This window comes from Hydractinia symbiolongicarpus, chromosome 10, assembly GCF_029227915.1.
Source record: "Hydractinia symbiolongicarpus strain clone_291-10 chromosome 10, HSymV2.1, whole genome shotgun sequence".
NCBI classification, from domain to species: domain Eukaryota; kingdom Metazoa; phylum Cnidaria; class Hydrozoa; order Anthoathecata; family Hydractiniidae; genus Hydractinia; species Hydractinia symbiolongicarpus.
The window spans coordinates 23,735,102-23,748,649 of NC_079884.1; the positions used below are offsets into that span (position 1 = coordinate 23,735,102).

Here is a 13,548-nt window from a genome sequence, read left to right on the forward strand (position 1 = left end):
CATTAGTAATTATATAAAGAATAAAACAAAAACATAAAACATTTTCGTAGGCTTCATATAATGCTTAGCATATGCTTAAAAAATGACCAAATTTAAACCTACGGATGCTTATAAATGACATGCTTATAAAAAAACAACAACATGTATTTAACAACGACAAAACTGCACAAAAAAAGGAAATTATAAAACATTTGGAGATTCTCCTGTTTCTTAAAAAGCCACTTGTAGCTAGCTACCTAGAATGAATGTAAAATAAAGTTTAAATAAAAAATAATATTTGCGGTAACAAAACATTTTTACATGTAAACACACACTGGGAGGTAGAAACGAAGGAACTAAAGTTAGATTTTCTCATTGATTTCATTGAAGTAATCATTTCCATTTTGCTCAATTAGAGCAATGAGTTGAATCAAGTGTATTCATTATTGCAAATTCAGAATCAATGCTTGCGGTTTTTTTTGCGAAACGTTTTTAAATACGTGCGCATATCAAATTATTCATTGCATTAGATGTGAGTCAGTTGGTCGAGACATTCTTACGGTAAGATGGCTTAGTATGTCATATTTTTGTATTTTTTTTGTAATGTATGTCTAAAAAGTTCTAATGACAAGACTGTCTAAACTTGTAGGTTATGAATAGAATCAATTATTGAATAATGAAAGAGAAACTTTGGTAAACCCCTTTAATCCAACTATGTCTCTTTTGCTAAAATTCATTTGAATTTTCTATTGTTTGGACCATTTCCGCCCATTTGTTGGAAATCAATCAAGGGCGCTATTATTATATTTATAAATTTTGATGTTAAAAGACGATTCTTTTAGTATGGTAATTGACGCTATATTATTTTTACATTGTTTAAACTTTTAATTATTAGAGGTCTCACAAAATGTTAAAAATATTCAACTGGGTCTTGTGGAACTAAAAAATATGGCGTTATATGGTTTTGTGAAAATAATTTCCACTAAGCAACGGTATTTAAAAGTGTTTAAAATATGTAAAATAGCGTGCTCTTCAATTTAACCTAACACTATTTGTTAAGAACTAAATGTAATTACCGAAATTAGGAAATCGGTAATGTAGTTTCTGATCCAATCGAAACTCAACTACTTGTAACAACAAAGGTCTATTTGAGTTTGTTACAGCTATATTTAAAACTTTGACTAAAAAAGGTTAGGAAAAAATCAATAAAAACTAACACGAACTAAAAATGAAAGTTTCAAATAAATTTGTTTTTGAGTTAATGATAACTTTCCATCACAGTTCTCTTTGTCTTCAGTCCTTTTTTAATGATAGATGTCTTTTTGAAATTAAGTTGTAAAACAGTAAAACTAAAAAAACACAGGAAAGAATAAAAAACTAGGAAGCAACGAATAACAAAAAACATTTTCCTTCTGAGAACCCCCCCCCCCCTCCACACACACACATACACACACACACAACCTGATCGCTTTAATCATTCAATCATTCATTGTTACCCTGGGTAAAATAAATAATAATGTTACTCCTCCACTTTTCTAATTGGAAAACACATGACGCATAGTTCGCCCTACATGGGACAGACAAAGTGTAAATAAAAATGGCAAAACCAAAGTTAAGGCATGGCAACTGCGTCTCAAAAATACACTAAACCACTAGAACATATGGTGAATATCAAATAGAATGGCAGGTGGTCTCTATGTTATGCAAATGTTCGCATTAGATATGTTAACAATGCCAGTTTTGTTTTATACATTAAAAATACTATATAGTTTTTATGTTCATAAATAAACACGAATTCTTATATCCAGATAATCCTTGTTCACGTAGAATTAAGTTTCTACTTTTCTATTTCCAAATGAAATGCATATAACTTAAAACCTCTCACAAAGATTAATTAAAATGCTTATAAATTATAAATGTAACTCAAAGCGATCTGCATTCGTGGCTCGTGAAATATTTATGAAGGACATACCACACAGTAGCTGCTATTTTGTGTTCAGCTCTATCGTTTCATTTTGTATTATGGTAGAGAAATTAATTGACTTTGTGAATATCCATCTTTCTTTTTACTTACGGAAGAATTATTTATTTATAAAAAAAATAAATCAAAAAATGGCGAAAAAGAAAAAAAAGGCGAAAAGAAAAAAAATATATAACAGATCGCAATAAATAAGTAAATCAAATAATACCTTTCCTAAAAAAAACTTATTATTGAATTATTTTTTTATTATTTTTTTACTTAGCTATTTTTCTCTATTATAATTATCTTATTATTTTTAAACTCAATATATTTTATATTTAGTAGCAGGAAGAAAAAGTCCAATACCATTAAAACATAATTCAAATCACACAAAGATTTATGTGACCACCCGTTTTAATCAATATTCTTGCCATAAAAACACCAGCTGGTTTGCACAAGATTTCTTATTATTACATCTTAAGGAGGTAGCTAGATGAGTCATAAATGGCTATTAATACACTATGTTACTGCATACATTATTTACCAACCAAGTTACTTGTGTTCATACCTAGTTGGACCTTAAAATCGCCAAGGGGCATAGCAGAATCAATGAATCGTAAATTCTTTAACATGTTTATCAAAACATCAAAATCTAGACGTTTGGACACTCTAAATAGGTTTTTCTGAAAGTGAACTGAGTTTCCTACAAGATTAGGTAGTCTCTCTACCCTACTGCGACTCTCGTTGCCTTTTTTATTGAAAAATCACGACTTTCCTGGGACAGAAAGGGTTAAAAAGAGAAATAAGACCTATCTACTTAAGAAGTAATTAGCTATTCAAATGGTGGTGTTGTTTTTTTGTGATGATTAATTTTGTTGTCACTTCGAGATCCTCACTTTTCAAACTGGCAGATCGGAACAGAGGCTTTTAAGGACGTCAAAATGTTTTCGTGGTGTTTCGTACTTGTTAGGAAAAAGAAAGACTGCATTCAATCGCTTCAGGAAAAAAGTTTCATTAACTGTAAACAAGAATTATTTTTCCAAATTAGTTTTAATGAGACTATTTGCTTGAAAAATGGTCTTTTGTGTTTTTGTTTTCTTGACAAATAAATAACCCTTCTACACTTGATAAGAAAAAGGTATTATTACTTCGTTTGAAAAACAGGACTGTGTCCCTATCTCTTATATGTGAGTGTCACCCGTGGTTCGGCATGTCGGTTGCTATGAAAATTTATCTAAAAAACAATAGAAGTAAATATAACAAAAATAAAAATCATGCATAAAAAGTTTTTTTTAAAATCGAAATCAGATTTTAAGCTTTTTCATTTATTCTATTCATCTCTGCATATATAATATACAACCAACATTATCTTCTTTCAAGAATTTGGATCAAACCATCTATGTTATTGCAAAACATGGCATCAATTTTCCTTGTCTTCATGATTTAATCTGTGATGAATTAAAAAGGAAATAAAAATATTACAAAGGGAAAATATAGATGTAGCAAAGAGAATACACCAATCATAATGCATCAAATCACGTGTGTTTATTTGCGCATGCTAGCTAAAACGGCATCTGTTTTTCTCGTTAAAAAGTATGATTAAAAATATTGCAAAATTACTTAAAATTCAACGTGTGAAAACAATACCATTTATCTGTTAAAAGCAATATCTCCCGCCTTCAACAAAAAGAATACGAGTAAGAAATATAAATATATAAAGATATAAAGAGGAAAAAGAAATACAAAAAGTTTCTATTAACGAAGAAGGAATAGCAAGCACTGGTAATTAATATATTTTTCTTTATTTTTCTATATTTTTTATTTCTGTAAAATATTTAAACAACAAATGCACGATCTATTACGGAAAACATAGCAGGGAGCATTTCAGTTTTGTTTTGTAGTTTTATAAAAGTTCAAAGAGATTTTCTTGCAATGAAATCCAGACATGTTATTTATGTTTTCAAAAACACTTTTCTATGAAACATCAGTAATTTCGTATATCTGCCTTTATATATGTTTATTTACTTTTATGCTGTACCGATTTTTATTTTCAGAAAATAAGTTTTATTGCATATATATTTCACTAGAAGAATGCTGTCTAGATTTTCTTGGTAGGCGATTCTGCATTTTGTCACGAGAGAGCTAAAAATCAAAATAAACTTTAGTTGAAATGCCACACAGAAGGGAGACTTACATTAGTTTAGAGAAAGCAGGCTCAAGTGAGAGGTACGTTTTCAGTGAAAAAAGAAATCTATTTATAACAAAACAGAACGAAGAAAAGACAATGATAAACTTTAGGCGTTGTTTATTTTTTATTCAAATTGATGTCGTATTATTTTTTTGGAACAGTAATTATGACGAATGCCAAGTTTTACGACCTTATCCGAGGCTTTTTCTTATCTGATGCATTTTCTTTAAAACTGAATAAAGGTTGTTTAAAATTTAAACAAGCTAAGAAAGCCGCAGAATACTGTATATTCATTGGAAATTTTGATTTACTAAATGACAAATTTCTTTTAAATTTTTATGCATGCAAAAAAAGGAAGCAAGAAAAAGCAGCATTTTGTGTTATAGATCATTTTCTTGTTGTTAAATCTTTCATTACTTCTGGCAATCAAGAACTGCATAAATAATCGCAAAATATTTCATTTGCCGTCATGAGATAGTGTGAAGTGTACGTGTGACACGAGATGGTGTGACAATATCACACCTATTGATGACGTCATATGCAGGATGGCATTTTTCTGTATAACTAGTATATATGTTTCCTTTAGTTTTGTCGTGCACGTGAAGAAAATATTGGCCAGAAAGTTCGGTTTAAAGTTTGTTTTTTCTGTAAATAATTTTATTGGTATGAGTCTGGGTGTACTTCATATAGAGACTGCTTTTAGTTTAAATTAATTTTAAAAGCTAACATTTCAGAAGAAAAGTGCGCATTGTAACACAAACATGTAAATAAAAGTATAATTAATTCCAACTGGCAAACAATTTTGAAGTTGTAAATGATCGATCATACATTTTTATGAATTATTTTGTTTGCAAATAAAAAGGTGATTTAGCATCTCTATCACGTAATAGTCACGTGAACGTTAGCAATCATGCTCAAATTTAATTGGCCGGTCATTTTGCGATGGATAAACATTTCTAGGATATGCTATGCATTATGATGTCAATATTAGGCAAGCCATATAAAGGAAAATGAATATAAAAAAATAAGTATATATATAGTGCATACTGCGTAAGAAAACAGATTTGAAACTGTCGTGAAGTTCTCCTAAAAAGGCGGGTATGGTATCTTCTGTTTGTCATAATTACAATGGCAGAATTTGACATTTTTTATTTTTATGCTTTTGTGGACGGTCGCGTATGTTTTATAAGATTGTTTATGATCTATCTTATCGAGACAGTGGTTTTGTGACTCGATTACTGGTATTCACACGCTATACTTGTCATATGTGTAAGTGTACACAAAAAACATTTGGTAATATTTTATTACCGGCTAATATAATTCATTGCGTGTTCGTGGTATTCAACTTGCTATAATAAACTTATAAAAAGAATTATTTAAAAACTTTGTTTGAAGGTAAGAAAATGATTTTTTTGTTCATATATATTAAAACATCACTTCTTATTTTGTTTATTTATTAAGTATTTTTTAATTATTTACTTAAAAAACAACAGAAACAAACAAACAAAAACAAAAGGGGACAAAAAAAGTGAAATGAGTCAATATAAATAAGTTATTTTTGGAAACTGTTTCATCCAAAAAAAAAAAAAAAAATATGCACTTTTTTGTTTCTATAAGATACACCGTCCTTCTCACTACAAACTTATTTGCGTCTGTTTATTATTTGTTCTATTTTTGTTTGACATTTACTCTATTCTAACTTATACTAATTGTATCTTTATAAACGCAGATAATAGATTTAACTGTCATGTTACGTAAGAAAGCAGCTTTTTTTAACACCCATTAGAAGAATGTTTTGACCTAGAATTGTTTCATGTCAATTTGAAAGCAAACATATTCAACAAAACATTTTTTGTCCCAGCCTCTTATATTTATAATAATAAATAACTTTTTGTATATTCTAAGGAAGTCTTATTATCAGAGAATTAGGTTTTTCTCACATAACACCTGTTGTGAGAGCTTTAACAAGGGAGATTATGCCGAACACCAGCAAAGTGTACAAATACTGCCTATGAACTTATTTCTGTGGTGCTAATACAATATATAAACATGTATATATATACATATATTAAAATCGTGTCGGTTTATATACTATTTTTTTAAAAAAAAGTAGAAAGAAAAAACGGAAATGAAAGATGGGCGCGTTGTTTAAATTTGATTCTTTAGTTGTTATAAACTTTTAAATAGTTAACAGTATCATATCTATCAATCGAAACATAATTTTGAATTAAGATGTCCATCGATAAAATAGAATCTTTGTGCTTGTTCCGTTTCTTCTAAATTGTCAAAAAATCTATTTTTTCTTCTATAGGCCTTTTGAATACACATAGTTATTTCGTTAGCTAAAAAGGTTATGCGAAAAACGTTAAAAAGAGATTGAAGGTGTAGGTTATAATTTTACTACCTTGGAATTCTGATCGAAGAATTTACATTATAAGCACTACATGGTTCATTCTTTTATCACCGGTTGCAAACTCTTGGCATATGGTAGCATATGCTTTTGTTTACTAATTTGCGTGCGACCAAAAAATTGCATTGGCTTGAAGTTATGAATAAATTCAAAAGTCAATTGTAATTATTATTGTAAATACAAGGCTTCTTCTTTTGTTGTAAAATTCATGCCTTGCTCACGATTTGTTTTGTTGTTGTCGATTACATATGTTTTTTAGCAGCATCTGTCAAAGAGAAAACATAAAAAACACATTTGAAAAGGACATAATGAAACAATACAATTCGCCTTTATAGTATTGTTTACCATAAACAACAATGAATATGATAGTGGCACTACTTAATATGCCGTAATGTCTTCAAACAATGCTTCTGAAAGTGAAAATACACAATTACTCGAAACAATACGAAGCATATTCGACTCAACAGAACTATGAAATCTCTCGTTTATTATTTATGAAGTGAAAATAATTGCATTTTCCTTAGCGGATGTTTCATACATTGTTTTTTATATTAATACCATTTTGGGCATTCATCAGATGTTTTTTTTTTGTTTTTTGTTTTATTCTTCAATGAAGCTTTACCGTATGTGTTTCTATCAGGATTTTTTTTACATTTAAAGGAATATTAAAAAAGTTATGTTATAAATAAATACTTTAGGTACTAAAAGTGTTCTCTCTTTTAGACTAAAATATGATTGTAGAAATGAAGAAAATAAACGAAACGTCAACAAACGAGGTAAGATTTATATTTTGTTTTTTTTAATCGTTTTTTTTTTTGATGCATAAACTGCAATAATTTAAAGGTCTGATTTTAATTTACTACCTGTTATACGCTTTTTTTATGAGCAATACGACATTTTGTGTAAAAGTTGCTCTCATTTTTAAAACATTTAAGCCACAGGTAGCTTATAAAATGCTACTTATAAAAAAACGTGTATTTTAGAAACCCTGTAAAGCTAGGTATTTACAAGAGATAGTAGCAAACAAGTCGTCATAACACAAATTTGTTAAATAACCAGGTCACACCAGACAAATTTCACGAGGTTATCTAGAATGATGAGACAAAAAAGTACCACTTAAATGAGTTTAGCCTAATGAATAAAAACCACTGAGGAATAAAACTTGTTAAGAAGATTATACTAGGTTAATTATATGTGAGTTTGGTAATGAGACTAGTCGTTAGCCTGTGGAAAATTCAAAAGGATACGCCCGCCGCTGCTCGTAGCTTCGATTTCTTTGTTCACTTATTGACAGAAAGACATATGGCGATATTTAATGTATGTTAAACGAAAAATGACTGTGACCAGTAAAGTTAAATAATGCGAAAACTAGATACTAATTTGTGCGCAGTTTGAAAGCCATATTTTATTTGCCTGCAATCTAATGACTGATGTTTCACAGGCTATCGCGACTGTGAGATTTAATTTCAAAATTTTGTAGAGATTGGTAAATCAACAAGTGTGGAAGCGAAAAATAAAATATAAAAATGAAACACAAAACGGAAATCTTTACATTGCCTGCACGTGTTTACACAAATGCCGAAGTGAATAAGCAGAATAATTAATATCAAGTGAAAAAAACAGCTATTGAAAAAAGCTTCGGTACAGCAGTTAAACAAACAAAAGCGTGAAAAAATGAGTTTTGTTGTTGTTGTGAAAGTTGGCATAATATAGCTGCAGAGCGGCATGAGCAATCATAAATATACGCCAATTCTAGCATAATCGGTATATTTTTACACAGAGAATAACTAAATAAAACACTAAAAATACAAAGCATGAATATATAAAATAATATAATATGCACACAACAAAAAACAAATGGCACTTTTGTATTGCATATTCTTGCCATTATAATAAAAATTACATCTGGAAAGTAGATAACATAATTTTTTATAATTATTGCCCTATCTAACTTTTCTTTCTTTCTTTCTTCCTTTCTTTTTTATTTTATTTTCATTTTATTTTATTCTCCTTTCATGGTATTTTTATTTCTTCAAAGCATTTAATTTACATAAGAAAAACTCACAACGAAGGCAAATTGGTTAAAAATTGGAGACGTCACTGAGTAACTAGACGTTTTGTGAGACCTCCAGGTTGGCTAAAGCGTTATTAAAATTCTAAGATTTAACTGAATGCCAATGCGTCATGAATTCATAAAAAACACCCGATAAAAATAGCATTTGCGCACATAATGCAGGCGAAAACCAAAAAAGAACTTATATTAAATTTGTCAAAAGAATGCATGGTTGATACATATACAATGCTATATTGTGCATTAGTTATGTAATGTAGACTTCCCAAAGCTTATGCACCATCTTTAAGTTTAGGTTTAGAAGTAAAAATAATCCTTCGTAAATATAACAGTTTACTTGACAGTGTTAAAAAGGCATAAATTAAAACATGCCAAAAGTAATCTCTTTTATTGTAATCTATTTTTAAAATGGGTTGAGTCTACTCTTTAGAATTAAGATATTCTTGTTCAAAATGATTGTGTTTTTTATCCACAGAAAAAAGATCGGTTGTGTGACACGAAACTTGCACACAGGAATCTTTTACAAAACACAAAAAGCTTTTCGAAGTTATTTATTATAACGCATTGTTTACAATTCTATCGAGACGAGAAAACAGATGTTCCTTTTAAGAACATTCAAACAGAAAATCTATTTGTTCGGCTGTTTCGCTGCACAATGCTGCATATTGAGAATTACACCATCTTCTATTTAAAATACCTGATTCATTAAGTTTTTGTTTACAATGTATTATGGGGAAAAGATTAGCTGTGACGAACAACGCAAGAAACGATATGACTCATGGGGGATTAGTTACCAGTCTTTATCGAGATTTTAGATTATTTTTTTAAATGGCTTGTCTCAAGAAACTCTTACGCTGTTAATGAAATTCATATATATTTATTGTATATCAGGCCTGACTTTCATTGTAAATATTTTTCATAATTATTAAACTTTTAAAGGACAATAATAATTCTAGATCAGCATCAAATTAGGCAGGATACGAACGCAGTGGTAAATTTTCTCTTTAAATCATCAACTGTTCTGTAGAATATTACACCTATAGTGCTTCTTCACTGGATCCAATTTTAACATAAGGGAGTTAACGTTATCATTAAAAAGAATCTATTTTAGCAATCCTGCAGGCGTGAGAATTTACGCGGGATATTGTTTTATCATTGTGTTAGCGTCTACCAATATCATAATCGAAGGTAATTCGAAAGAAGTATTTTGTTTTCATATGAATTGATTCACGTAAGAAGAAAATTTCCTCCTTTTTATCGCTTTGTTATTAAAAGCACACGTGTTCTGTTGTTTCGGTACAACAAATTTGAAGCATCTTAGGAAATCCTTATATTATCACCTTTTAAAAAGTATGAAATCGCATGTGTTTAATTCGTCTTCGTACCGTCTCAAAGGAAGCCAGATTTGTCAATCTTTAAAATTAGATATATGTCACCATGTCTTATGCGCGTCTCTTTGTGTAATTAAAAATAACAACGTTAATAATTTGTATGCTGTTGAATTGCATGCGCATGCGCATGCGCATTAAAATTAAACAAAAATATTTAAAATAATACTATTATAATACAGTCATTCATAAGAGCAATTGCTGAAAAACAAAAACAAAATTAGAACAATGGCTAAGCTGAAATTTTACTGATATTCTCTTTACTCCTGAAAAAATCGCAGAAATACGGAAGAGTACTTCTCTTAAGGCAGTTCTTTTAGTACAATCATTTGTTGCAATGTTGCGAAACTGGGATTTAGATTTATTTAGATTGTAAAATAAAAATAAAAAATAACAATAAAAAAATGCAAATAAATGCAATAACAGAAACAAAACAAGAACAAAATCTATCTTTAGTAAAAAGAAAATATGCAAGTTAAAATGCTAGATGAACAAATATCTAGACATGTTTAGGTGTTTCATTAATTAGATAAATTTCCCGCCATTTAAATTGCACTTTATTTTAAAGACGAACACTACTATTTTTCTTTTATAACCTGTGTCCATAACCAACCCAACATTAAAAAAAGAATTAAAATTTCATCTCTACATTAATAATACCAGCATCTCCGCATTAAGACAACCCGTGCTAGGGAAACAAAAATTAGCAAATGCGACATATTTTATCCACCTTTTTGCAGAAATTCAATTGCCACGACTAGTCTATGTTATAATACCCAATTTCCTTCTGTGAGCCAGAAAGGGAGTACCATCGGAGGAATTCATTTGCATTTTTTTTTGATAGGGATTTTTCCACAGCAGTCGCTTAAATTATCGCATCTGGAAACACAGGATGTATAAATTGTGACAAGCAGAGTTGAGTTTCTTGATCAACGAAAATCAAACTTTATATTTAGGTAATTATATATGAATCTGGAAACCCTGTTTTAAAAGTCGAAACTGGAACCACTTTAAAAGTGATAAAGCTTTTATACGAGGCAGAGTATGACAGGAAAAGTCAAATTCTTGGTGTTCGACCGAAACAATTTTCCGAAGGCATCCCTTGCATTGTCACTCTGGACGACTCAAAACTAAATGAGTTATCCTATGACATATTAGTATCAGGTAGGTTTTTCCTGTAACAAAAGTGGTCGTATTTGTATCTGTTCTATTACCATATCGGACTTTTATCAATGTGCTGTTATTAACTAATAATTATTGTAAAAGCTCCGCTAAGTTTTCTTGCATTTTGTAACAACGCCTTTTCTTTGTTTTTGATGAGAAAAATGTGTATAAAAAAAGATAAATTAATGCTGTGTATGCAAACAGATGTTTCCTTTGAGTTTACGAAATCACTTCGTCAAAGCAGGGAAATACAAGGAATAGAAATACAGGGATTAGAAAATGATTGTTTTTGTAAGAAAATTCGTCTTTGGATGGATAAAGCTTTAAAATAATTTATTTTATTTTTTCCTTAAAAAAATCAAAACAAAAAACAAGGAAAAAAAATTATGATGACACAACGTTGAAATATAACTCTTTCTTTGTTTTACTGTCTAATTTTAAGATTTTATAGATATCTAAGTATAGCACTGTTGCAAAGATGATAAATCAATATTTTGTGACAAACAGATGCCAGTATTAATAGATGTATATTTCTTCTTCTAGATGAAGGTAATGAGAAAAGCAGCCAGTCTTCCGATGACGAAGAAACAATGACAAGCCGTTGTATTGATTGTTCCAGAGAAACGTGGAAAACAAAACGTTTTACAAATGTGGGGATGAACACGGAGATTAGCATTAACCCTCTGAATGAATTAGATGGTGATTTCCTTACTCAAAATGAGCAAAAAACATCTAATAAGCCACAATCACCTTCTCCAACATTAAGTAATGATGAAACACCAAGAAGCAATTTTAATCCATCCCTGTCTAAATCCCTGACCCCGGTAACAAGTTTACCAAGCTACAGTTCCACATCTCAAAAAGATTATTTGATTCCTTTTCCAACATCAGTGCAAAATGGTAATCATCATAAGGAGATTGATAAAGATCGTTCTAGATCTTCTCCATCTCCAACATTTGGTTTAGATGTCTACAATGCTCATTTCAGTACAGCACGTTACCCACTCCGTTCATCGTTGGAACCAATGCACTATGAGCATTTTATGCCTTCACACGCGTGGGCCATCGCTAGATCTCGTTACGGACATAATAGATCGCCCCATCATGATCACCACTCCCCTGATGCCAGACGAAGTCCATCAAGACGTAGTCGCTCACCAATATCACCAAGAACAGGAGAAGGATACCCTTTGCATTATCATAGTATGCGGGATAAACATATGCATATGTTGCACCAGCCACTTTACGAACGACACGCACTTCATCGCGAAGGGCATCGTGTTCCACTTCAATACGAACACACAGATGAAAAACATTACCCTGCTGTTAATCGTGATAAAATCTTTCTACGGCACGGTAATGAGCATGAAATACCGCCTACTTTGGCTGATTATCCAGTCAAGAATGACAAGGCTCTTCGTGTCGTTCAACCTGCTGAGGAACCGCCTGTGTTTGTGTTACCAAACGATTATGATGTAGTCAGTGGCATAGATCCTAGACTCGCAAGTTTACAAGAAAGAAGAGTTAGGTCACCATTAAATGTGATTAGCAAGGAAAAAGATTTAGTAAAAGATGAAGCTTCCTCACAAGTTGATGTTGTGAAGGAAGAAAGGCAATCACCGCAAAATTCCAATGGAAGTGAATCGCCCAAAGAAGGGAGTGGCAGTCCAGACTCATCCACAAATGGATCTCAAAAATTATACTGCAAAATCTGCAACAGTGTGTTTCCAACGAAAAGTTTGCTTTATAAGCACCTACGTGGTCACACTTCCGACGAAAAGCCATTTAAATGCAGTGAGTGCGGTCAAGGGTTTACTCTAAGTAGCAATTTGCGACAACATCGGATTATACATCGCGGCTATAAGCCATTCCAGTGCGAGTTCTGTGGAAAAAAATTTATGAGGTCAAATGTATACAAACAGCATAGACGAATTCACACTGGCGAAGAAATGCATAAGTGTAGTCTCTGCCCGAGTGAGTTTTTACAAAAATATGCTTTACTCAAACATATGAAAAAAAATCATGACATTGATGCGGTTGATAACTAAAGCGAGAAGAAAACAACTTTTATGGTCATTTATTTGAACTGTATATATATAAATAATATAGTTAATGTTGTACATAATGTATCACTTTGCAATGTAGAGTTTCACTGTTGAAATGCTGTCACATTGTTTTTTTTGTTGAAAGAGGATTTTAATTACCAATGGTCTGGTGCGAGCGCAACTCTGCGCATGATTTGCATTACTATGTCCTATGGGGATTTCAAGTTTTTGTGCAAGCATTTAGGTGTCCTATGAGCATTTAGGTATTCTCTAAAATAACACAGGCAACTCCTTCAGCTCTAGGGTTTCTGATATTTCGTGTATACCAAACAATTTGTATTCT

General features: G+C 30.9%; 1 protein-coding gene across 4 annotated transcripts; it reads left to right on the forward strand.

The window, feature by feature from the left end:
• The first annotated feature begins 501 nt into the window (after positions 1-501).
• LOC130612189 (PR domain zinc finger protein 1-like) lies at positions 502-13,324 on the forward strand. Of its 4 annotated transcripts, none has more exons than XM_057433487.1 (4): positions 502-540; positions 7,261-7,313; positions 10,953-11,160; positions 11,704-13,324. In XM_057433487.1, the coding sequence occupies exons 2-4, from the start codon at positions 7,269-7,271 to the stop codon at positions 13,206-13,208; spliced, it is 1,758 nt and encodes a 585-aa protein (XP_057289470.1). In that variant the 5' UTR covers positions 502-540; positions 7,261-7,268; the 3' UTR covers positions 13,209-13,324. The 4 variants fall into 4 exon arrangements, with proteins under 4 accessions (XP_057289470.1, XP_057289471.1, XP_057289469.1 ...); XM_057433488.1 differs by lacking the exon at positions 502-540 and adding an exon at positions 3,564-3,721; XM_057433486.1 differs by lacking the exon at positions 502-540 and adding an exon at positions 4,767-5,522.
• Positions 13,325-13,548: the final 224 nt, after the last annotated feature.

Coding starts and splice junctions, on each gene's coding strand:
- LOC130612189 (XM_057433487.1), top strand. CDS start 7,269: ATGATTGTAGAAATGAAGAAAATAAACGAAACGTCAACAAACGAG. Junction 7,314..10,952: donor ACGAAACGTCAACAAACGAG/GTAAGATTTATA, acceptor CTTTATATTTAG/GTAATTATATATGAATCTGG. Junction 11,161..11,703: donor CTATGACATATTAGTATCAG/GTAGGTTTTTCC, acceptor TTCTTCTTCTAG/ATGAAGGTAATGAGAAAAGC.